The sequence below is a fragment of the Verticillium nonalfalfae genome (assembly GCF_003724135.2).
Source record: "Verticillium nonalfalfae strain VnAa140/NRRL 66861 chromosome Unknown scaffold_5, whole genome shotgun sequence".
NCBI lineage: Eukaryota > Fungi > Ascomycota > Sordariomycetes > Glomerellales > Plectosphaerellaceae > Verticillium > Verticillium nonalfalfae.
The window spans coordinates 247,216-271,226 of record NW_021167230.1 but is presented as its reverse complement, the minus strand read 5'-3'; the positions used below and the strand labels follow the sequence as shown (position 1 = coordinate 271,226).

The 24,011-nt window shown below is 55.9% G+C and overlaps 9 protein-coding genes and 1 non-coding gene across 10 annotated transcripts; 7 read left to right on the top strand and 3 right to left on the bottom strand.

The window, feature by feature from the left end:
• Positions 1-297: 297 nt before the first annotated feature.
• On the top strand, positions 298-772 carry D7B24_006762 (uncharacterized protein; the record flags this gene model as incomplete). Its single annotated transcript, XM_028640885.1, has 2 exons — positions 298-564; positions 668-772. The coding sequence occupies 2 exons, from the start codon at positions 298-300 to the stop codon at positions 770-772; spliced, it is 372 nt and encodes a 123-aa protein (XP_028498851.1).
• Positions 773-1,174: 402 nt separating this feature from the next.
• Positions 1,175-2,980, top strand: OXA1 (Flags: Precursor; the record flags this gene model as incomplete). The annotated part of the gene is made up of 3 exons (XM_028640884.1): positions 1,175-1,279; positions 1,496-2,404; positions 2,465-2,980. 3 exons carry the CDS (start codon positions 1,175-1,177, stop codon positions 2,978-2,980), a joined length of 1,530 nt encoding a protein of 509 aa, XP_028498850.1.
• A 3,803-nt stretch (positions 2,981-6,783) lies between these two features.
• On the top strand, positions 6,784-8,580 carry D7B24_006760 (uncharacterized protein; the record flags this gene model as incomplete). The annotated part of the gene is made up of 4 exons (XM_028640883.1): positions 6,784-7,176; positions 7,258-7,750; positions 7,804-8,444; positions 8,497-8,580. The coding sequence occupies 4 exons, from the start codon at positions 6,784-6,786 to the stop codon at positions 8,578-8,580; spliced, it is 1,611 nt and encodes a 536-aa protein (XP_028498849.1).
• Positions 8,581-8,819: 239 nt separating this feature from the next.
• DERI1 (D-erythrulose-4-phosphate isomerase 1) lies at positions 8,820-9,371 on the bottom strand (the record flags this gene model as incomplete). Its single annotated transcript, XM_028640882.1, has 2 exons — positions 8,820-9,254; positions 9,324-9,371. The coding sequence occupies 2 exons, from the start codon at positions 9,369-9,371 to the stop codon at positions 8,820-8,822; spliced, it is 483 nt and encodes a 160-aa protein (XP_028498848.1).
• Positions 9,372-10,074: 703 nt separating this feature from the next.
• Positions 10,075-11,874, top strand: D7B24_006758 (uncharacterized protein; the record flags this gene model as incomplete). Its single annotated transcript, XM_028640881.1, has 1 exon — positions 10,075-11,874. The coding sequence occupies one exon, from the start codon at positions 10,075-10,077 to the stop codon at positions 11,872-11,874; it is 1,800 nt and encodes a 599-aa protein (XP_028498847.1).
• A 560-nt stretch (positions 11,875-12,434) lies between these two features.
• On the top strand, positions 12,435-13,217 carry D7B24_006757 (uncharacterized protein; the record flags this gene model as incomplete). Its single annotated transcript, XM_028640880.1, has 1 exon — positions 12,435-13,217. The coding sequence occupies one exon, from the start codon at positions 12,435-12,437 to the stop codon at positions 13,215-13,217; it is 783 nt and encodes a 260-aa protein (XP_028498846.1).
• Positions 13,218-13,909: 692 nt separating this feature from the next.
• D7B24_006756 (uncharacterized protein) lies at positions 13,910-15,625 on the top strand (the record flags this gene model as incomplete). The annotated part of the gene is made up of 1 exon (XM_028640879.1): positions 13,910-15,625. One exon carries the CDS (start codon positions 13,910-13,912, stop codon positions 15,623-15,625), a length of 1,716 nt encoding a protein of 571 aa, XP_028498845.1.
• A 447-nt stretch (positions 15,626-16,072) lies between these two features.
• Positions 16,073-16,164, top strand: D7B24_006755. The gene has a single exon. It is a non-coding gene; the product is annotated as a tRNA-Asp (tRNA).
• A 187-nt stretch (positions 16,165-16,351) lies between these two features.
• Positions 16,352-17,787, bottom strand: D7B24_006754 (uncharacterized protein; the record flags this gene model as incomplete). The annotated part of the gene is made up of 2 exons (XM_028640878.1): positions 16,352-17,530; positions 17,596-17,787. 2 exons carry the CDS (start codon positions 17,785-17,787, stop codon positions 16,352-16,354), a joined length of 1,371 nt encoding a protein of 456 aa, XP_028498844.1.
• Positions 17,788-23,201: 5,414 nt separating this feature from the next.
• D7B24_006753 (uncharacterized protein) lies at positions 23,202-23,585 on the bottom strand (the record flags this gene model as incomplete). The annotated part of the gene is made up of 3 exons (XM_028640877.1): positions 23,202-23,258; positions 23,316-23,363; positions 23,490-23,585. 3 exons carry the CDS (start codon positions 23,583-23,585, stop codon positions 23,202-23,204), a joined length of 201 nt encoding a protein of 66 aa, XP_028498843.1.
• Between the last annotated feature and the right edge of the window lie 426 nt (positions 23,586-24,011).

Below are 24,011 nucleotides of genomic sequence, written 5' to 3'. Positions count from 1 at the left end.
GTACCTTCTAGATGGCCTTCACTGGAGCTCTAGGCGGGCGCGGGTGACGTGGGGAGGGAGCATGGACCCAACGACGCCATTACCCCACCATGACCCGGATCAGTCTGCCACCGAACTCCGTGATTATGTCATCCTCCATCTTCGTGGTGATGCACCTACCCCGGCTTGCGCTCGGCTTGACGAAAGAGCTTCCCGGCCACAGTCGGTCAACACGGTGCCTCCAACGACTGCCAACCACTACCATCGCGCCGACCTTCGACCTTGACTCTGTAGACTTTCCTCCCGAAACGGCCCATCATGGCGGATGAATTCGCGAATCCTCTGGCCGAGTCTGGCGTCACCATTCGATCCGACAGTGAACAGTATTCGCAGGGCGAGGACCTCTCTGCGTCCCCTCCCTCGTCTTCCTCCCCCGTTATTCTCTACAGGCCGCCCACGGTGTGGTCCCTATTGCGAGGTGCTGCCATCAACCTGTTCTTGCCGTTTATCAACGGCATGATGCTGGGTTTCGGAGAGCTGTTTGCCCACGAGGCCGCGTTTCGGTTAGGATGGGGAGGCACTAAGGTACGGATGCCCCAATCGCCCGGGAGGTATCAAGATGCACTTTGCGTCGACGATCCACAAGGAATCAACGAGAGTTTCTGGACCGATGTTAACTGTGGTGAAGGTGTTCCCCACGACGCGTCGTGCCCACGCCATTGGCCCCGGCATCGAGATCCGCGAGAAGCGCACACCGCGAACGGAGCTGGACGACCTGACGAGCCTGGAATGACTCGGTGGGTGGGAGTAAGGCAAAGATGACATCAATCAAAAGCTCATGAGCACTCGCAGCTTTGGACAGAAAGTGAAGCACACCACTGCGAGCCGCAAGGGGTGCATCGAGGCTCTTGTTATGAATATATATCTGCGAGCTGAAAGCCGCACACGGGAACACGGATGGCCAATTATGCAGTTCACCACGCCAATTAATCTGCGGGATAGATGACATGGCAGCAAGGGCGTCTTTTGTAATATTTGTAGAAGGGCAAGCCACGGCGGTAGAGACTAGTTGCTCAGAGCATCGGGCAGCTGGAAACGATCCGCTAGAACCATCCTCGGAATGCGTGTCAGGGATATATAGTCCCCCCCAAAATGATCATAAATAATTTCATTGAATGACAGACGTCAGAGTGGAATGGGTTTCTCTAAGCAGACTACCATGTCACGGCCATCATCTTGTTGGTCGTGCACCACTGGCCCATTTCCCCAGCGTCTCAGCGGCGTCGGCGACTCCACCGAGGTTCTCCCGGCGTGTTACCAAAAAAATCTGGAGCCTCGAACTCGCGAAGCCTTGACCTTGACCCTGCATCCAGCCTGACCTACGGCCTCAGATCGACAACATGTTGCCTAGCAGAGGAGCACTTCGTTCGCTCTCCACGGGAAGGGCGTATCTTCAGGCACAGACCGTGAGAGAAACCCATCAATTGATCTTCTGACGTCCTCCTGACTTGAGCAGACCTCCAGGTTATCCAATGGTCGGCAGTTTGGCACCACTTCACGCATCGCCAGCACATCATGGTCAGGGCTGAGGCCAACAGGAAAGACGTCAGGTCTTGTCCGCACCACCGTCGTCGCCGGCTCGCTTTCCTCCACCCGAACACTCTCCCTGTGGTCCCGGAGCCCCAAGACTGAGGCCACACCAGCACCGGCTACGATCCCCGAGGTCGCCGCCGTCGACACAACGGCCCCTGCCGCCACGACAGCATCGATCCCCCCTCCTGAAGCTGCCGTTGCGTCTACCACCCCTTCTTTTGCCGAGGGTGTCGCGTCGGCACCTACTCCTGTCACCGATGCCTTGACCTTCGAGCTCCTCACCGACACCACCATTGCCCAGATGCCCGAGCAGATTGGCTACCTCAAGGCCATCGGCCTCGACTTTGGCTACGGCCCCTCCAGTTGCATGCAATGGATCCTCGAGCATGTGTACATCTACACCGGTATGCCCTGGTGGGCCACGATCGGTAGCACCGTCCTCCTTCTGCGCCTGCTTCTGCTGAAGCCCACACTCAACGCCCAGCAGGGGTCAGCCAAAATGCAGCAGCTCCAGGGCAACGCCCAGTACGCGGCTCTGAAGCAAAAGATGCAGGACTCGATGAAGAGCGGCGACAAGTCGGCCATGATGGACGCCCGTCAGTCCATCAACCACATCCATAAGCGCGAGGGCGTCAACCCGTTTGCCGCTCTCTGGGGCCTCGTCCAGATCCCCTTCAGCTACGGTCTCTTCATCGTGCTCAACAACATGGCCAAGATCCCCGTTCCGTCACTGGAGAACGGCGGCCTCCTGTGGTTCAACGACCTGTCCGTGTCTGACCCCTTCTTTATTCTGCCCGTTGCCGCGCCCATTGCCATGATCGCCATGCTCAAGGTAACTTCATCGTCGCTCCCGTCTCGAGGGCCAAATAGAGGTAGCTGACATCCGAGACAGTCCGGTACAAAGTTTGCTCCCGTCCAGCAGCAGGCTCAGATGAAGCTCATGATGTACATCTTCGTCCCCCTCTCCCTCATTTTCACAATCTGGCTCCCCGCCGCCGTTCAGTTCTACTTCCTCTGCTCGACCCTCGTCGGCTGGGGCCAGAACCTTCTCTTCCAGAACCCGGCCTTCCGACGCGCTACCGGCCTCCCTGAGCTCGTCAGGCCCGTTCTCCCCGCCTCGACCTCTCGCATTAGCGGCGCTATGTTCTACCCGCCCACCAAGCGCACGGGCTCCACTGATGCCAACACCATCGATGTGACGGCCGTAGAGGAGAAGCCTAAGAACGTCTTCAGCGGCGCTGTCGCAGACCTGAAGCAGACGGTCCACGGAGCCAAGGGTGGCATGGGCTCCTTTGTCGACCAAGCTCGGCAGGAGCAGGCCGAGAAGAGCAATAAGTCATGGGAGGAGAAGCGTGCCGAAGAGGACAAGAGGCGCTTCAAGGCTGATCTGAAGAGGAGAGCGAAATAGGTTGATGACAACAGTTGCAGGCAATGTACACTACATAAGAGGAACGGGTTCTTGAGAAGATTCGCATGTACATGAGCCAACAGCGCCCGGTCATTGGCCGCTTTGGTTATCTTCGCGGAGGCTGAACAAGAAGCATTTGTACCACCAAAACGAAAACAGCAAGGTCTGGTGTTGGAATAGAATAAATAAAACATCAAAGCTGCAGCATGCATGCACACTAGCGCTCAGATCACATTGCAGGAGAAACACGCCGTCGACGACATTCACCCCAATAACTGTACGGGGCAGACTGAGGCAACAGGATCTCGGAGAGGAAACATGTGGATAGGCATGAAAATGCGTTCGCCAACCAAAGGACAACGGCTGTCCGGGTCGTGTGCTGTCCAAGCTCACTCCTGCATATCGTCTTGCATACCAAATGTCTCCAGAGCCCCGCACGAGACCTATGGCCAGGTAAGCCCGCCAGCAACAGGATGGTAAAAGATTCTGAGGATCATTCCAATCGTCAACGTAAAGTGGCGTGACAAATGAGTCGTGAACAACACGATATGTCATCTAGATGGCACGGTGACATGTCCCCTCAGCCAGATCGCGGAGTGTGGTTCAAGCTCCGAGGTTACGCTACTACATGTACCTTGGCTGGAGCCGTTCCCAGGCGAGATGTTCCGGGATGTCGTGTATGCAAGGCACTGGCCTCTGGCGCAGGCACCGGGTGTTCGTCCCTGGTCTCGATCGGTGCATCACTTGTTAAGAATCCAGTCGGTTCTCACAATCCGATCCGCTGCGCCGAATGAAGCCTCAAGGCAGTCCTCGACCGAGCAACCCGACCAGACCATGGATAGTCGGATTGCAGAATGGCCTGAGCTTGGGAGATCCCGAGCTAACAAGGCCGAAGACCCTCCTGCAATATTACTCCTGTTGGTACAGCCAACAAATGATGTCCGCACCCCGAGGTTTACTGCAGATGCATCTTGGCTCGCCCATTCAACGATGCGAAGGGCAAGACTGTTTGTTTACTTGGGAACCTGTCGTCGCAAGCCATGCACCGCTTTTTGATTGGCTTGGTTGCAGAGCATGACCTGCCGGCGATGTTCGATATATCGTTGCCATGCCCGAAGGGGCGGACCAGAAGTTGCCTAGCAGCGACCGTGGCGTTAGTAACGTCGGAGGCGACGACCGACCTGGGACTGTCATGAATCGTCTTCTGGAAGGTTGTCAACATCGAGGCCACAGGATGCTGCAGGTAGTAAGGGGTGCTCCAAGGATTCAGGATGCAGTGTACACCAGGGTACGCCTTAGCGGGCGACGGTATTCGTTGACGCTGGGCTTGAGCAGCACCAGAGACGCACTGTCTCCCGTCCCCTTGCATGTAGAGCTGCAGTGCGCCGGGGCGAACCTGGCTTGCCCCCTTTTCGATGCGACGTCGCCATGACCAGGACCATGGTGTCGGCCTTTCGATATGGCCTGTGTTCTGTGTGTCTGGTCGAGAAAGAGGGGTCAAAGAAGGGTCAAAGGCGTGGCAGGCCTGACAATGAGGGTCGTCTAAGGTCTCACACGCTTGTACTGTCTCTGAGTTGGTGGTCGGTCTTTCAAACAGAGACACGTTGCCGTTGTCGCGCTCATTGTAGAGCCTCCGAACTAGAATAAGCGATATGAAAGATTGGAAAACCTTGCGGTCCAAAGACGGACAAACGATCTCTATCTACCTGGGTACCTTACCCGAGCAGTCTCGAAAGGCGGATTGCAGGCGGGCGAGTCTACACGGGAACTCCTTCCGTGGTCCGTAATTAATTTCGCTCGGTCGCGCCAGGACAAAAATGGGACAGCTGTTGCCCACCATTTCCCCCGGCCAATGTCGACACTAATGGCGTGCGGGCTGTTTGGTGAGCCCGCAGCGCTGGCTCTTCCATGGGATTTGGTGCTGGCGTCGAGCAGCTCCGAAGACCAAGCACAAAGGCGAAGCCGGAATAGCAAAGGGAGTGGTTCAGAGCCTACTGGATGCAATTAATCCCTCCAATGTCGATTGTCGTATCAACCTACTTACCTTCGCAGAACAGTGTCTGGGATTTGAAGAAGACCAATGGATGGTAGATGCCGTGAGAGCGATGCAATCATATGCCAGTGTGTGAGGAGTACCAACCTACCTCCCTTACCTACCTTACCAAGACGGGCGTGGCTTGCCAGAGAAGCTGCACCAGAGCAGCACCTGCCACGCTGGCGGCGTGTATGTTGCAGGGAAGCTGCACCGCGCACTGCAGGAGTAGGAACCCAAGGCCCCAGGGCAATTGCCTCACATGGGCTCCCTGTCCCTTGCCTCGCCTCTTTGCAGTAAACATACCTCCCTGTCCTTCAGCAGGCGGTCTTTACCCTGCTGTTGCCGCTGCGGCTGCCGTGCCTATCGACCAGGTTCTAGGCAGTTTGGTAGGTTCGCTAGGTAGGTACCTTAGGTACCTTAGGTAGGTACTCTACGTCCTTCCTTGCTCGGTTGCAAGAGATCGAGGGGCTGTCGTTAGTGGTGTTGGACTGCTACCATTTCGTGTTGCTCTCCAGTGTCCTCATGCAAACCAACTCGCACTCTCCAATTCGCTGTCTCGTTTCTTCCCTCCATCTGCTTTTCTTTTTCCTCTTCCCCCCCAATTCCCTTGGATGGTGGTCAATTGACGTCTGCTGTCTCATCCTGCCGCAATTCGCTTGCCTTTGACCCCCAATCGTCCCTCGACCAACAGGCTTCTTCCGACAGACGCATCTTCCCGCGCTGCATTGCCCCGAGCAGAACTATTGGCTGCTCTGCGCGTGATCACCAACCAGACTCTCTTGTTCCTGGCCGATATACACAAATAGCTAGGCAGTATTTCTTCCTTCTCCGAAAGCCAAAACGATTCATCCACCCATCAACGCCCAGCGCCCAGCGCCCGATAGCCCGCTCGGGCACGTAAACTTACTCAACGGCGACGACCCCCCGCCCTAGAGGAAAATTCCGAAGGAACGAGTTCTGGACAGCGCCGGTCCATTTGTTTGGACACGCCCTGAATCGTCTTATCAATCTAGTCACGCCAGTCTACTGTGCTGCCTACGCCTAGCCGCCTGCTAGCACGCTACTTATCCCACTAGTTACAGGACGACAGACCCTTTGTCTGTTTAGTAAAGAGTCAGTTGATCGCACTAAGCACCCGCGACCCCAAATCCATTCCGCTCGACCATCCGGCGGACGGTGCAGATCAGACGGCCCAGTGCAAACTGCCGTCTCATCTGAGAGACGTCTAAGAGCAATTTCACCGGCACACATACGTCGGATCAAGCGCGCGCCTGTTTGTGTCCAACGAGATTTGCAGCTAACAGCGAACAGGCCACTCTCGAGACCCTCCGAAAAAAAAGCCAGTCTCTTTGCTTCTGCCTCGATCCCTGATCTGGATCTACGGCGGCCGTAAACTAGGGCCCGTGGACAACGACCCCCAGTTCCCCGCAGCCTTTAAAATTACCGTGTTGACCTGGCCCGACCCGGCTTGTTCTGGCCTACCCTTCGCCAGCTGAACCTCGGACGCCGTCCCTCACCCAACCCTTTTTCTTCGCTTTTCAACCATCTTCACCGAGGTTCTTGATATCGACCGAGGAGCGTTCTTCGCCCGTTCAGTCTCTGTGCAACATTCCCGTGGCCTTGGCCTGCCGACAGCACCACCACCACCACCTCGACACGGTTCCCATCAAGACCCCGCCTTACACCATCCACGTCTTATCAGCCAGCACCACCGCTGTATAACCCCCACTGCCGCCGACCTCCGACCTCAAAACCACCGCCAACCACGATGGGTCTCTTCTCCCGCAAGGAGAAAGTTCCCAGGGTGGCAGCCAACGCCAAGCCGTCGATCAACACGTCCGACGTCAGCGTTCACTCTGGCGCCTCAAGCCTTAAGTCACCGCCTGGAACCACTCGTGGCGGCTTCGGCAGAGTTTCCGGGGGCAATACCAACCCCAACACCCCCTTGACGCCTTTCTCTCCGGTGTCGATCCCCAAGATCGACCTACCGCGACCTCCCGACCCTCAATTGGATCCTGCGGGCTACCTCCGAAGCCTCGGCGCCGTGCGCGAGAGGAGCAGGATTGTCACGGACAAGGCCCTACGCAATGAACTGAACCATTTCGATGTCGACTTGAACAAGTTCCCCGACGTTGTGAGCTTTGTTTCGTGTATCATCAAGGTGCGTTGAGGACCAGCAAGAACACGACTCCGAAGCAAAACCCAGTACATCGCATGCTAACCGGACGGTGTTGTGCTGCAGCGCGACTTTGATGCACCGTTCACCTCGATCCCGAGCCACGGCCGGCACCAGCATTTCTGCGTTGGTGGCCGTGACCGTATCGCGCATCTCTTGTCCACGTTCCCTGACGACATTGACAATACGGAAAAGTGCCGACGCATGGTAGACCTTTTCCTAGTCAGCGTTTTACTCGACGCCGGCGCAGGCACGCAGTGGAGCTACAAGAGCACAGAGAACAACCGCATATACAGGCGGTCAGAAGGCATTGCCGTTGCAAGCTTGGAGATGTTCAAGAGTGGCATGTTCTCAAGCGACAAGTCCAATAAATATCAGGTGGATACGGATGGTCTTCTCACCTTGACGCCCGAGAAATTGGCGGCCGGCCTGCAATCCAAGCCCGGAAACGAGATGGCGGGCGTAGAGGGTCGTACGCAGCTTCTCATCAGACTCGCCGATGCTCTCGAGAAGAAACCAGAATTCTTCGGAAGGGACGGCCGCCCTGGCCGTATGGTTGGTATGTCAACCCGGAGAATTTGGGTCAAAGTAATGATCACTAACAATTGCTAGATTATTTGCTGTCCCATCCTTCCACTCAAGCCTCCTCCATGCCGATTGTCGCTCTACCCACGCTCTGGAACGTCCTGATGAACGGCCTAGCGCCCATCTGGCCACCTTCACGCACCGCCATCAACGGCATCTCCCTAGGCGATGCCTGGCCTTGCAGCAGCATGCCTCAAACGTCCTCTCCTACCAACACATTTTCGCCATTCCCGTCCTCGGGCCAGTCACCGACAGCAGCATGGGAGTCAATCCTACCCTTCCACAAGCTGACGCAGTGGCTGTGCTACAGTCTCATGCAGCCCATGCAGTCACTTCTCCGCATACACTTTGCGGGCGTCGAACTTCTTACCGGCCTGCCAGAGTACCGCAACGGCGGGCTCTTTGTGGATACAGGGGTGCTGATCCTGAAGCCGGACGATGCAGAGCGGGGGTTACAGAATTACGCCGACTACTGTCGCAGGACTGGGGTGAAGGGTGTTGAGGTTGCTCCCATGTTTGAGCCGAGCGACGACGTGATTGTCGAATGGCGCGGCGTGACGGTGGGACTCTTGGACAAATTGCTCATTGAGGTGAACAAGAGCCTGAGGAATGATCTCGGCGGGAACGAGTTGACCTTGGCGCAGCTACTTGAGGCCGGTAGCTGGAAGGTAGGAGAGCCCAGTTTCCCAAAACCGACAATCCATGCTAACTACGCTACAGGGGGGCCGCGAGATTGCGGAGGTCAGCAGGCCAAATACCAAGGAGCCGCCCATTCTTATCGACAGCGACGGCACCGTCTTTTAGACACGTGGAAGAGAGAGGGAATGCCTTGGACGGTGTATGAAATTTTGGGAATCACGACAATGGATGGGGGCTATCATGATGGGTTGCGTGAAAAAAAAACGGCTCACACATAATGGGACCGGGGGAGGCTGCGTTCGTTTGATTCCATAGCCTTGCTAATTCTATCACAGTACGCTTGGCTCAAAAATACCGATGCATCCATACTCCAGTCTGTATCAGTCGATTCACATTGTTTTGTTTCAGTCGGAATCGCTCTCCAGCGCCACGATAGCATCCACCTTGGCGGCACTCGCGCTCTGCGGATCGAACCTGTACCCCAACCACTCCTTGGCCAGGCGCCTCGCAAGCTCCAATCCCACGACCCTCTCGCCCATACATAGGACCTGGGCGTTGTTGCTCAAGACGGCTCGCTCAACCGAGAAACTATCGTGCGCTGTCACGGCTCGTACGCCCTTGATTTTGTTTGCTGTAATGGCGACGCCAAGCCCTGTACCACAGATGAGCAGCGCCCGATCACAGGTGCCATCAGCCACAAGCTTTGCTGCAGACGCTGCCCGGTGGGGATAAGCCGTCTTGTCATCACCTGTATAGCTTCCCACGTCTTCGATGAGCACTACACGAGGGTCTTTTTCGAAGTCTTGCTTAATCTTGTCCTTGTAGTGAACGCCAGCGTCCTGAGATTAATAATGTGAGCAATGATTCGTCTCAAATGTGCGAGTGGACTTTGGGGATCAAAAACTCACGTCGCAGCCGATGGCGATTCTCAACCTGGACTCGGACAGAACAGCCATGATAGTGGTAAGTGCTGTAGTATTGGGCGGTTTTTGTTTTGCAAGAAGCCGAAAGCGAATTCTGGGGGAAATGCGTCTCTGTCCCAATCTTTGCTCCCTGTGAGTTTCCAGAGTACGGGATATCTATCTGACATCGAGTTGTCCCGGTGTGGCTGGAAGACAGCACCATCAAGTCCAACGGATTACCGCTTTGGGAAGCCCGTTCCCCACGGCCCAGCTCGATCCTCCACACACTCTCATCCGACACCTGACCTCAAGGCTTGTCATCAACCCCGCGGATAGAATGGTCTAAGGGGGTCTAGATTGCCTTGTTGGTCCAAATTCTGGGGTTGGACGGACTAGGCCTACTCCCAACACGACCAACCTGTCGGTGCGCCAGGGGATCGCCGCCTGCGAATATTTTGCCACAAGCCGGTATCCCCAAAAGCGATGATGCGGCATTCCCGTCGTGGAAATCCCTGGTCCACTGGCCTGACTGATGCCGACAGGTTATGGCTGTCGCGGATGCCAAAATTAGGACCGCCGCTGTTCGGCACCGGATCAACCAATATAGTGTTGAGGCTCGTCGCCATCGAAGTCGGCGTTTCTCAGAAAACAAGCACTTATACAGCGGCTTGAACGCCAACTATGGTACAAATTGCTGCAGCAAAAATACTTCTTCCGTCTCGAAATCCCAGCCATTTTTCTGTCATTGTATCCTGACATGTCGAAACGTCATCTTTTCGACTCGCCGGATGGGCTTGTGAACAAAGCCCTGCGAGGCATCATCTCTTACAACCCCTTCCTGGCTCTCGACGAGGCGAACCGCGTCGTTTTCGATACCAAGTTTGACAAGTCCAAGGTCAGCGTCATCAGTGGCGGCGGCTCCGGCCACGAACCAGCCTGGTCAGGCTACGTGGGCACGAACCTGCTTTCGGCATCAGTAGCGGGCGACATCTTTGCAAGCCCAAGTACCCGGCAAATCCTATCCGCCATCGACCAAGTTCCTTCCGACAAAGGCATCATACTCGTCATCACAAACTACACTGGTGACTGCCTGCACTTTGGCCTCGCCAATGAAAAGGCGCGCGCCAGAGGCCACGACTGCCGCATGATCATCTGTGGCGACGATGTCTCGGTCGGCAAGAGGGGCAGCCTTGTCGGGCGACGCGGTCTTGCTGGCCAACTTGGCGTCCTCAAGGTCATGGGTGGTGCCGCCGGCGCAGGTGGCTCGCTAGATGAGGTGTACGACCTCGGTGTCGCCTTTTCGCAACAAATTGTCTCAATCGCGGCGTCTCTCGACCACTGTCACGTCCCCGGCCGAACGGAGCACGGTGCGCTCCTCGCCGACGAGGTCGAGATCGGCACGGGTCCCCACAACGAGCCCGGGTACCAGAAACTCTCGCCGCCGCCGTCCCCGGACGAGCTCGTGCGCAAGGTCCTCACGTACTGCCTCGACGAGTCGGACCCGGAGCGCGGCTACGTCCATTTTGCGCCGGGCGACGAGACGTTCCTGCTCGTCAGCAACTTTGGCGGCATGTCACACCTCGAGATGGGCGCCCTCGTCGATGAGCTTCTCGACCAGCTGGCAGCAGAGTGGCGCATGGAGCCCGTGCGTGTCTTTGCCGGGTTTCTCGAGACATCGCTCAACGCGCCGGCGTTTAGCGTGTCGGTCATCAACGTATCGGCCGCGGCGCGCAATTGCTCGTACAGCGTCGAACAGATCCGCGGATTCGCCGACGCGCATACGGACACGTACTGGGAGTCGATGACGGGTCTGCAGTCGCAGAGGCGGAAACGCGGCGAGCAGATTGTCACGGCGCCATCGCAGGCGGGCGAGGAGGCAAAGAGCAGGCGGGCCGCCGCCTTGGACGAGGCACAAGACGTCAAGGTTGAGCCTGCCAGGCTAGAGGCCATGCTGCGCACGGCGTGTGAGGCGCTCGTGGCGTCCGAGCCAGACCTCACGCGCTGGGACACGGTCATGGGCGACGGTGACTGTGGCGAGACGGTCATGACGGTGGCCGTGTCGCTACTAGCGGCGCTCGACGCGGGCGTGGCGCGGTCTGGGTCCGTGGGCCGCGTGCTCGCCGAGCTCGAAGATATCGTCGAGTCCAAGATTGGTGGCACGCTCGGCGGCGTACTCGGCATCTTTTTCGTGTCGCTGCGCGTCGCAATGCAGCGGGACGCGGCCATCGCGCGGACACAGGGTCAGGAGGCCCTCTGGACGGGTGCTCTGACGACGGCGCTCCAGAACCTCCGGCGGTACACGCCAGCCAAGGTGGGAGACCGCACCATCATGGACGCTCTCATTCCCTTTGCCGAGGGCATGGCCGTCGGGGGCTTCACGGCGGGCGTGGAGGGTGCTGTGGGCGGTGCCGAGTCGACCAAGGGCATGAAGCCGCGGCTGGGTAGGGCGACCTATGTCGGAGTCGGGTCTGGAGACGAGGGCAGGGAGATCCCGCCCGACCCGGGCGCGTGGGCAGCGAGGGTCACGGTGGAGGGGCTCCTCGCGGGGATGGCTTAGACTAGGCCCCTGTGGCCATGATCGGTAGCGGCGCGGCAGCGAGCATGACGATACAATTTACGCATATTCTCTCGTCATCCCGAATTGGGCAATCCCGCGTGATCGCTGCAGCTCTCTGGGTTACTATTGTGGGGAGGATGGATGGCAAGATGTGATCTGATCGGGGCGGAAAGGGGCGAAAAGGGGCGATCCGTCGGTGAGACTCGGTGGAGTTCGGTAAGCCCTCCATCCCTTCACTCACCTTGGTCCGTATCAGGACATCCGAGCCATGGGGTTCCACCTCTTCGGCTTCCTCTCTACCTGTCGGAACGTTCATCTAGCTGCTCAGCCGTCTGGGGAAATCCAGCTTCTCCTGTGTCATTGAACTGTATTTGAACACAAGCCGAGACGATCCGGCTGACGGAAGTAGCATCTTCCAGCGCGCTCCCGGTCCTGCTTTCGTCAGAGGCGGAACCCACATCAGAAGGGGCACTCATACACCCACATCCTGTCGACTCGACCACCAAAGGAACTTCAACATCCGAGGAGCATCACACGCTCTCCACACCAAGCAAGTCACCATGGCCGCCGTCACTCCCCGCCGCCGCCTCATCGGCCTCTCCACCAAGATGTACTTCTCCCCCTCCCGCACAAAAGAATACCTCGACGTACTGCTGCCCCGCCTCGCCACATGCCCAGGACCCCACGCCATCGACATTTTCCTGATCCCTGACTTTCTCTCGCTGCCCGCCGCCGTCACCCAGACCGGCACAGCCCCTCTGCTCCTCGGCGCCCAGGACTGCTACGCCGAAGACGCGGGCGCCTACACGGGCGAGGTCTCGCCCGCCTCCCTCGCCGAGCTCGGCGTCCGCATCGTCGAGCTGGGCCACGCCGAGCGCCGCCGCCTCTTTGGCGAGACGGACGCCAGCACCGCCGCCAAGGCTGCCGCCGCCGCCCGGAACGGCCTCATCCCGCTCGTGTGCGTCGGCGAGCTCGACCGGCCCCTGGCCGCTGGTGATGAGGCTGGGGCCCCGGCCGCCGCCGAGGCCCTGCGGCCGCAGGTCGAGAGCGTTCTAGCGGCCTTGCCGCCGGCGGCCGAGGTCGTGCTGGCGTACGAGCCCGTCTGGGCCATTGGCGCTGCGGAGCCGGCGGCTGCTGAGCATGTGCTTGGTGTCGTGCGGGCGGTGCGCGCGATGGCGTGCGTGCAGGGCCGGGAGGGGCGTGTGAGGATTCTGTATGGGGGCAGCGCGGGGCCGGGGACGTTTGAGAGGTTGAAGGGCGGCGTGGACGGGCTGTTCCTTGGGCGGTTTGGGCATGATGTAGACAGGTTTTGGAGGACTGTTGAGGAGGTGGCGAGTGCGTGATTGGGTCAGGGCCGGGTGACAAGCGAGGCTTCTTTTGGATGTGGATTCAATGAGTAAATGTGTAGTTGTTTATTTTCCTCTCCGAGATCTATAGATATGGTCTTCAAATGGAGGATAGCTGGATCTTCGCCAAGGTCAGATCTTTGCTGAATGGCAGCTGATCAATCACCATGGTCGTGGCAATCATATCGTCCGATGGCGTTCACCCCAGCTACACTCAACAACCTCACACTGACCCGGGAGAAACAGCATTCAGACTCGTGTCAAGTGTCGTGCGCCAGCCAGAATCTACATCATCTTACTCGAAGTGTAACCACGACCTCCACGACCTCCACGACCATGAGGCCATGATGCTCCCTGCTCAGAAAGAAATGGTGACTAAGCGAACACAAGACCAGCCCGGATGACTCATCACACTTTCCCATGATGATGGGCTCCAAGTACAGAGTCCTCGTCGAAGGCACCTGCCCGTCAGACACCAAAAGCACACTGCAACCTCGTGACCAGAACAAATACGACTTCTCACATTGCAGTCAGAAATTCAAGACCAAGGGCTGCACTTTCAAGCTTCTTCCAGCGCCATCCCACCCTCGTCTGTCGAGCCCGCCCCTCCTCCAGCACTTGAACGACCCCACGGTCCATCGCCAGGCAGGTCCCCTTGTCACATGAGACCCTGAAGCGTAGCCTTCGAGATGGCCTCTGATGAGCTCTCACAGGACACGAAGTCGGAATCCTTTGCCGAAGAGGCCGCCGACCAGGGCGAGATTCATGCCGAGATTCTGCAGCAATGTCAGTCCATCGCCGGCCGCATCTCGACGCTGATCGATGAGCTCCAGCAGCTCAAAGAGGTTGTCGACCAGCGACCAGTCGTCGGCTCCAAGCCGCTCCCATGGAATCAAGCCATCACGGGTCTCGGCGTCTTTGAACGCCTCGTGCTCTCGGAGAAGCGAAATGTCGACAATATGCTGAAGCTCTGCGAAACAGCACAGGACGACGACACGGATCTCGAGGTGCTGAACAACAAACTTCGCACCAAGCTCGATGCTTGCAATTATAAATTTCACGATCTCGTCTGGAGCACAGCCAAAAAGTGCCACAATCTTGTCGGCCTGCGGCGCGACTTCTCCCGCACCCCAGCTAATCGCAAGACCGACACGGTGATTGTCGATGCCGTCGTGAGTGGTGGTGCTGAGTGGATCAAGGTCGTCAACACGACGGAGAGGAGGCTGTTTTACGAGATGACGGATGCCGGATGGGACTGGGAAGACGACGAGGACGCCGACCCAGATGAGCCGCCATTACCGGAAGGGAGCGAGAACGACATTGAAGTGGCACGATTCGCCCGCCAGCTCGTCGCCGCCGCCTCCATCACGTACCACGATTACCGCCGACCAGCAGTCAGGATGCTCCTGACGAGGATCCGTGAAGGCGAAAACCACCATGTAGACAGGCTTCTGAACTTCATCCGAACCTTTGGAGGCGAAGTCGACCTGACACTCGAGACTGCCGCTGACACCTCTGGCCTTCTCTCCCAGCCGACACCGTCCATTGAGGATGCGCTTTCCCACCTTGTCATCACCGAACCATTCAAGGACTTCACCACAACCCTCAACGTCGACTGCTCCGTCTTCATGGCTCTGGCATCTGACTTTAGCCACATGGCCATCGGCCCCGATTCAGACCTTCTCCGGTCCGCCCAGCACCTTATCGACGCCCGCGATGAGGTTGAAAACGGTCCACGACTGCTGACGACAATGTACCCCGCCATCACCGGTCGGGATCTGGTATGCACGCAAGACGCCGCCGACACGTTCCTCAAGATTGCCTACGACATTGGTACCGAATCCGAAGTCGCACGTGCGCGCATTCTCTTTGAAGCATCGCAGGACGCACCCGTCGACGCCGATGCCAGAACAGCCGACTGTAAGCGTCGTCTTGATGAACTCCGCACGCTGTCATGCTATGCCGTCCCTGACGACCTGCGTCTGCCCATCCGCACCGTCGGCACCATCACGTGGGACAAGGCCCAGCAGCTCGTTGACGCGCACGAGCTCCCCGAGGTCGCCCTTGTCGTCGGCCAAAAGGGCTCCGGCCTCAACGCTATGAACGTTTCCTCCTTCCTCTACGGCTGGAAGGCCCACCTAACGACCATCACGTCCAACTGGGAGGCCGCCAAGCGTCTCAAGACTGTCATTGAGGCCAACAGGGTCGCCGGCGACGACGTTGTCGGCCCGCAGATTTGGCGCATTCCTTTTGCGAGGAAACTGCTGGCCAAGCCGAAGAGCTCGGGCTTGCCGCCGCTGAAGACAAGGAAGGACCGGAAGAGGGAGAAAGTTTCGTCGCTGCAGAGGTGGGCTGGCGAGGACGGGCAGACAGAAAAGGCAACGCCTGAGACGGCCGCATCATGACCCTTGCCTTCTGTTTGGGTCCCGAGGATGGGGATATGGTCTTATTTTGCATTGCGTTGGCCGGGTCCGGAGATTATGTACATGCTTTGGGGATCGTTGGGACGTCTTGATGTGCCCTGCGGTGATACCAATTCGCTCTTCGTTTGCGAGACGTAAGAGATAGAGTCTGGCACTACTGCAGTTTTCAACAATATTGAGACTGACTGCGCAAAACACTCATTCTTCCAGTCCGGTAACTCCAATGACCGGATATGCTATGGGCTTAGAAATATCCGATCTGGACAGAGGTGTGGGCGTGTAGACATGCTGTAGCAAGTTGGATCGGCCTGTGTGGGGCCCTTGGTCGAAGCCGACGAGCACTGAGCCAGACTGCCCACAAAAGAATGATCAATCTCCAAATGCCGATATAAACTGCGCTACTTTCACCTCTGCTCACCAATCCCATCATTCCGATTAGTCTAGTGGTTAGGATATCGGCTTGTCATCTTCACCAAAGGAAACATTCGCCGGGGACCGGGGTTCAATTCCCCGATCGGAAGATTCATATTTTTGTTTTGTCGTGCTGCTCGCTGGTCCCACTTCTCGAGATGAACTCCGTTCGCACAGAAATTCTCGCAAGGGTAATCAGCAATTCAGCATTATAAGAAGTGTCGGGTATCTTTCATGTCCCTGGAAACTCAAGACACTGGTGCCCTAGCTTCCTTTCCTCCACATTTGATACGTAGATCACCAGCCTGATACTCTGACCCAGACGTCCACGATCCGTTCGGCGGTCTCCTTTTCGCTGGAGTCAACCACCAGGTACCAACCGTACATGGCACCCGTGACGCAAGCATGGTTTGGATATATACGGATGCTCTGGCCAACTTCAAGGGGAATCGGATCCTGTGAATTCGACTCCCAGGCAAGAATAGAATGTTCCTGGCTGATCCTCTTCACAATCAGCCTTGTCTTGTTCCCAGGTTCAGCCGAGAATGACTTTGGCCCGATCACACCCCATCCAGAATATGCAGCGCATGGTTCCCTTCCGAGCCCGAGGGTTCCAACGGCAACGAGCGCTTCGGGTGTCTCTCTCTCGCCGTTGTTGTAGACGCTGACGACTTCGGCGACCACGGAGATGGCGACCTCATCATCAATTGCGCCAAGGAAACCCCGTGCCTGGGTCGACATTTGCTGAACATCAAGAAGCGAGTAGACTCCCGCGTGCAATTCCAATTTTGTTCGGAACCCGGCAGGAATATTCTGCGTTATTTGTTGTATCGTCTGGCGAAGATGGTCTCCGTCAGGCGACCCCGCCGCCGCTGGTCGCGTGAGGTTCTCAATTGAGGCGACTTGAGGTGAGGCCCCGACGCTGATGGTCAGCTGCTTGCCCGGTTTGAAATGCGCCGCGTTGTTCTGGAGCGCCTCGACGCAGCCCTTGATCTCATCTGCCAGATTGTCCATCGCTTGCTTCGCCGTAGAGTCGTTGTAGCTCAAACTGCTGTGGGAATAGAGACCGATGAGGTTCGCTTTACCTTCAGACTCCAGCTGAGCGATCTTCTCCAGCAGACTGTTCTTGTTGAGCCCCGCTGGTGGGAGGCCGGCGCGGTGGTAGCCCGTATCGACCTTGACGTAAATGCCTGCGGGAAACCCGGCGAGTTCGTAAAAGCGCTCCACCGCGGTCAATTGGGACGCATGGTCTATCATGACAGAGACGCTACCAGGGCCGATGCGTTGTCCGAGAACGGCCAGAGCCGCGGCCCGCGATGGTGGGAGTGGGATGCCGTAGAGGACATTGACGTTGCGGCCATTGTCCCTGCACTCCTCGAGAAGCGGCAGCACGTGCTCGAACTCCAGCAGCGTCGAGACGACAATGTTGACATCTTTGGACGTCTCGCCTATCTGGAGACGAGCAACTTCGACTGTCTATTACCAGTGTGAGCGGAAGAAGGCGGACGAATGAGGAGGATTGTATTGCTGGCACCATTCACCTTGTGTGTCTTGACATGCGCACGGAAGCCGACGCCCAGGCTGTCGACAGCATCCAGCATCGCCTTGCAGTGTCGCTTCAAGGGGGCGACATCGAGGACTGCTGCCGGCATGGGCAGCTCCGTGATGAGTTTCCCGACATAGAACCGGCGCAGTTCTTCGACGTCGGGCGTGGGTCTTTGAGGGGCGGCCATGGCGTTCAACGAGTATGCTTGAATTGAGGTATTCAGGATTCACGAACTGAGTGATTGGTATGAATGATGGTTATGTTGACCCCATACAAGTATTCTCTTCCTCTTTATACTTTGCTGGCGCCCTGGGCTCAGCACTCGATCTTACGTGTAGACTGGATTAGCAGTCTGAGGGGTTGGTTAGTCTGGCGGATAAAGACAAGTCCGCCGCAGCCCCATCGTTATAAATAAGGCGCAGACTTTCTACGAGCGACTTATCGCCAATGACACTCTTCAGTGAATCATTTGTAGAACTACGGTCGTTTCAGTCCTTTGAAAATGTCGTTCTCCGCTGTGGTGGGCTCGTTCAACGTTAGACGTGCAAATCATGGGGGCGGAGTTTACTTCGTCCGCACAGCCCCTGATAGACGGCCAGCGATCGGAGGACTATCCGCGGGGTTGTATATGGTTCCAGGAATGAATCACTGGTCGCAAATTGAGCACAAATTTAACATAATGTAGCTGAATGTATTTCTTTACTCCCACAGCACACATTGACTTTTTTTGGTTGAGAATGGCGTGATTGGATCCCTCGTCCAAAGTGGTTCATTGCGCCCGTCGTGGCGGCATTGTGAGCCTGCCCGGCTCTTTAGTCGGACAGAACCCCTGATCTCAACATACTTCTAACTAGGAAATTGAGCTGATATGAAAAGAAACGGCCTCTTGTGGACGGCCAATCACCAGGACCGTAAGCATCGATTGCCGGCAATGTTCAAATATCCCTCCTCATGCAATCAACAACAGAAAAATCGATTCCAGGGAGAGCGTGGGGCGTGCTCGTGGGAAGGAGGCTCGACGGGCGCAGTCCTCTTCAAAGCCCCCATCGTCCCATACCCATTTCTCGTCGACCTCATTGCATTATGAGGTTTGGGCTGGGATGAAAGAACGGTGTCGTCAGTGACTAGTTCTGCAGACGTAAAGCTGTCTGCTAAACTGTCCGCTAGACTGTCTGGCTGAGATGGTGTTGGTGTTGTCTGTTGCGTAATGTATATCGAGATTGGCCGTTCATCCCAAACCGATGTGTCGGTGGTACCAAATGTTGGTGAATCTGGCAACTCAGGGGGTTGAAAATTGCTACGCGGCATGTTGAGCTTTCTTTCCTCTGGAGACTGAGCTCCGTTGCGTAGCAAGATCGTTGCGGATATGCCTGCAACACCTATAGGATCTTGTTCGAGTGACTGTGCCGCCATATCGATGGCGGCTGAACGGATGCCTTGGTCAATCATGAGCTGGCCGCCTGGCTGTTCAATCATGGATCGATTGTCAATTTCCGAGAGGTTTGTATCCGCTCGTCTCGGTGACTTCGATTTCGCGATGCCGTAGGAGGGGTCGTCCCTACAAATTTGTACCAGCTTCTCAAAGAACTCAACGATCTCATGTGACTGCGCTCGCTTGTTCGGGTTCATTCGCAGCATTCTGTCTTCGATGAAGTCCAAAACATCGAGCAGCAAGTCGCTGCAGCTCTGATCTTGACGAAGAAGACGTATTTCCTAGTAAGTCACGTTTTAGCGGCCGTGAGCCTTTTATCATGAGTGTTGGACAACGCACCTGGATTACCGAGGGTTTCATTCTCGCAGTTCTAACAATCTGTCCATCAATTGATTTCACCTCCTCGTCAAAGAATGAATCGTCAAAAAGGATATCTGCAGGCGGGTTTTCAGCCCCAGGATACGCTTGTACCTCGCTCCCATTAGAGTCACGAATCCTCTTTCCAGTAAAATCGTCAGTGTGAGCCCAACCGAGGAGATACCATCCAAGAAATTCGAGGAACACGCAGCCCAGTGGCCACACGTCGTAACTTGGATTGACAGATCCATTGACTTTAATCTCGGGGGAGCGGTAGCAAAGTGAGAGACCAAACTGAGGACCAACAATCTCCTGTATGGACCGAGTTCCATGACACGCAGCCAGACCAAAGTCCGAGATCTGAAAGTTTCCGAAGGGATCGCCATTCCCCTTGAAGCAGAGAATGTTACCAGGCTTGAGGTCACCATGACGGCCATATAAAGGCTTAACCTTTCCTGGCAACTGGAGATACGGCTCCTCATCGCTCGTTGGCTGATGAACGGCATCCACACCCCTGGCAATGGCAAGCAACTGTGTCATGAGCCACAATGGGAGTGTTTCATCTTTATCCCGGAGTCGTGGCTGCGCGGAGTGGTTTTCCCAGAATGCTGTAAGGTCGCCGCCGTGGGCCCAAGGGAATAGAAAGCTGTATTCTCCGTCTTTCTCATAGCTGGCCAACATCGTGATCACGTTCGGGTTCTTGCGAACTCTTAGTAGATTGTTGCGCTCGTTCCAGAAGCGCTTTTCGTAGTCCTGCTGGGAAAGGGTTCCTTTTTGAAGACGTTTCCGGGCGAAATATAAATGTTGGTCGTCGTCCTTTCACACGGTTAACGCTCGTTCAGAAATAAAAACATAACGAGAGCGGAGGGAAAGCAAAAGGCAATATTCAAGAAATTTACCTTCTCGTGAGGATAGTTGTGATGCGCGGGATGAACCACAATCTTTTCAACCTCTCCGGAACCCCCATAGGCCTTCGCGGTACCGGAATCACGGCCAAATGGCAGTATAGTCTCGCTCCTTAACTTGAGGTGAGGACATTTATGATCAGCCATGTCGAAAAATGGAGCAGTCACCCTCCATTGATAATAATTGAAAGTGTCCAGAACCCTTCCCGTCCAGTGTTTGATAGGAAGGGGCTCCAAGACACCCCCTATCTCCCGAGAGACGACCTGTTTCGTGAAGTCGATGGCTAGAGGAAGGTGGCAGTCGTATATGCCATGCTCAATGAAGAGTTCAATATCGTCTGCCTTGTCTATAGATGCTAGGATTGCGAAGATCTTGCGCCGACACGTTTCTCTCATAGGCCGCCGCAGGCTTTTAGGCTGGCCGGGGGAGTCGCGTGGATCCGGTACTTTGTGCCTATCCAGAATGGCATCTGTGATTTCTTGCAGGTTGCTCTCAGGGTATCTGGAGGGAATCTTGCAGCTTTCGAGGTATTTCTTTACCCGCTTCTTCACCATCAATGCCCCCAGCTCATCGTAGGGCAAAAATTCCGCAAAACCTTCCAGATGCTGTGCGCGTAGGATCTGATCATCCCAATCTCCATCTGGAGAGGAAATACGACCCTCTGAGTTGCAGTCGGAGATGTCGAGAGAGCTGAAGTCGCCGTAGACATTAGGCGCGTTGTCGGTCCTAGGGTCAATACCCTTCAGAGGGTCGATCGAAGAAGAACCTCCTTTGCGGGCCGCACTAGCTTTTGTTACTGAATATTTGAGCTGAGCCTCTTCGCCGTTGTCGACGACCTCCGATAGGTTAGAGGTGATATCGCTGCGCGCAACCCCGACGTCTTTTGCGTTTGGAGCACGGTCTATGTCCTTCAACCCGACATTTTCAGCCCTCCAAACAAGAACAGAGGGCAAGTTCTGTCGCTGGAATGAAGAACTCTGCAGACAAAATCCTCATTAGCCTCTGCCTGGTATAAAGCCCCGGGAAACAGCTGAGGCGTGGATTGACACCTTCGGGATTGAATATTTACCATTGAAGCGAAGTCTACGGGCCTTTGTTTGCGTGGTGCTTGTTGGAGTTATCGGGCCCGTGAAGCAAATCACCTAAATTACACTCGTTATGGCGACGGAGCTGATAGATGTCTTTTATCGAGTTGAGACTGCCGCTTGGCAGCAAAGGCTAGACATGCCATGCGCTACCGAGCTCCAAATAGGTAGTGGCATAACTCCCCGCAATGTCCTGCATTTTGGTGTGGTTGCAGGAGGAGGGCTGCCCGCATCGAGTATTGTAAAATTAGTTTCATCACAGCCTTTCCAAGCATCAATTTGTTGACCAGGCCGCCTGGGGCAGTGCTCAAGACGAAAGGAAAGGCGTGGTCGAGTCGGCGAAAGAGGGCAGCAGCAGGCTGAATGGGTCAGCTGAGATCGTTACAGCATGAAATGGCGTGTGCTGGGTGGTGGTGGGATTTGTTTTAGGCTGTCGCCGAAGTGGACGAAGTCGCTGATGGCGCTGGCACAAACGCCCACGAGAAGCGGCCCCCATGGCCAACCTGGGGGGCCTGTCAGCTAATGGGGGCCAGACCTTGCTTCACCCATTTTCGAATACTAAGGCCGAGATAATTGCCCCCGTGGCTACCTGATGACACCGAAATCGAAGCTGTGTCTTACTCACGGAACCGCCTTGGCGCCTACTTCAGGCTGCAATCAGCACCCCATATCACGAGTGACATGTCGTCAGCAGCCTCGCAAAGCAATATCACCAAACCAAGATGCGAGTGGAGTAGTAAATTCGTGGCCCTTTGATTGGAGGCTCCAACTGGTGTTGGTTGGTTGTCTCATACGTTGATTGGCTTTCATTGCCTGCACACCGATCCTCAATCAGCACTGCCACGGACTTTTTACACTTTGCTAAAGGATTGCCACTTGTCTCCGTGGTCGGGAAGCATGTGCTAGACGCCGAGGAGCTGCACTCTTGGGGCTGTAACCGGCTTTGCCCCATGTCTGCTTCCACGGGACCCTGCAGCCTGATCCCCGAAGCCACTACATTTGCAGCTTTATGGGGCAGCATGACGCTGTGTTGGGAAGAGAAAAATTGCCTTATCTGAATTCATCAAGAGGGAGACAGAAGAACTTAAATCGTGAAAATACCCTGTCGGTTATCCCTCACGCACGAGAAGGACGGCTCCTGATCAGACAACCACATACAACGCCCAAGCGTCCTCACCCTCGGTACGAAACCGCCCAAGCGAACAACGTCTACGGCCATGTCTCAGGAAATATCAACATACTGCAGGAACCGAATTGACAGCATGCCAGTCCAAGGGACCTTGTCGACGCGGGCTACCAGTCCAGATCGCTTGTTCCGAGCACTCAGGAACAAGCTTGGGCCTGGGGGATTCGCCGTTGAGGTTCGCCACGACAAGTACAACATCAGAGCCGCATCACCGCTTGAGATCGTGAGTTTGCAGTTACCGCACATGAAGACAGATATTGTAATTCTGACGCAGATGAAGAGTTGCGAAGGGCATAACCCGATCATTAGCTGAGGGATAGAAGACGGCAGTATGGACACCCATCACCTCTAGAATTCGGCCTTTGGGATCACTTGTTTTCTTGGTGTTTATCGGCAAAGATGAAGGTTCCTGTTGCTGTGCTCTAGGTCCTTTGTTTTTCATGGCTTCGGGGAAGAAGGAAAGATTGGGGGCAGGGGTTGACTTATGGCACGAGAGATTGCGTGTGACAGGAATCCACTAACAGCCAAGAAGAATGATAAAGATATTGTTCAGCAGTGTCCCAAGCAGTCAATTTAGCACAGCTTGCAAATGAACAGAGACAACGAGCACACAGGCCATCGTCTTTCAAAACCTTCTAGATCTGCTCGTAATGTTCGATTGCCGCCAGCGACATAAGCTGCGATTGCTGTACCTGCAGACAAGTGAGCAGCTCAGGTCAGCAGCAGGAGACCGAGGGGGAGGTGCGTACCGCGTCGAGCCGCCTCGGGATTTGATACTCCCACCTGCCGCGTTTACGCTGTGTCATTGGAAGTCCGTTAATATGACCACAGGGATGAAACTGCTGGAGTGAGGCGGGGCTGGGGGCAGGGCGGGGGCTTGGGCTGTGCATCGTGATCCCTCAGGGCTGTGTGGGTGGACTTACCTTTACAGTAAAAGCACCGACACCGAACAGTCGAGAAAAGAAGCTCTCGATGTTAGACTTTTCCAGGTATGTGGCTCTGATGTACGCGACGGCCATTGCGGGATGTGCTATGCGGGCACCCTCAATCATGCACTGCGATATGGTGTTCCTAGGATAGAAGTAGGACGAAAGGTGGGAGATGAAGGATGTCCTCCTAATCACAGCGTATGGAGTACAAAGAAAAGTGAAGTGTATTTAAACCAAGAGGTTTCTACCGCATCTGGGCACAGCCTGCTGGAAGCTATATCAGGCTACGCGGTAGCGCGCGCCATTGGCGGTAGGCTGCATGGGATGGAGGCAACATCTCAGCAAGAGGGTGTGACCATGTAGCAATATACATGCACGGTGAAGTATCTTTCGCATTGGTGACCTAACTCAATTCCCGCCACTCGTAGTTGATAGGCGAACTCGTGGGCTGACCAGGCTTGCACATGTGCATTCTTGCCAGAGTGAATACGAATTCGGACACCGAAGCCCCTCTCC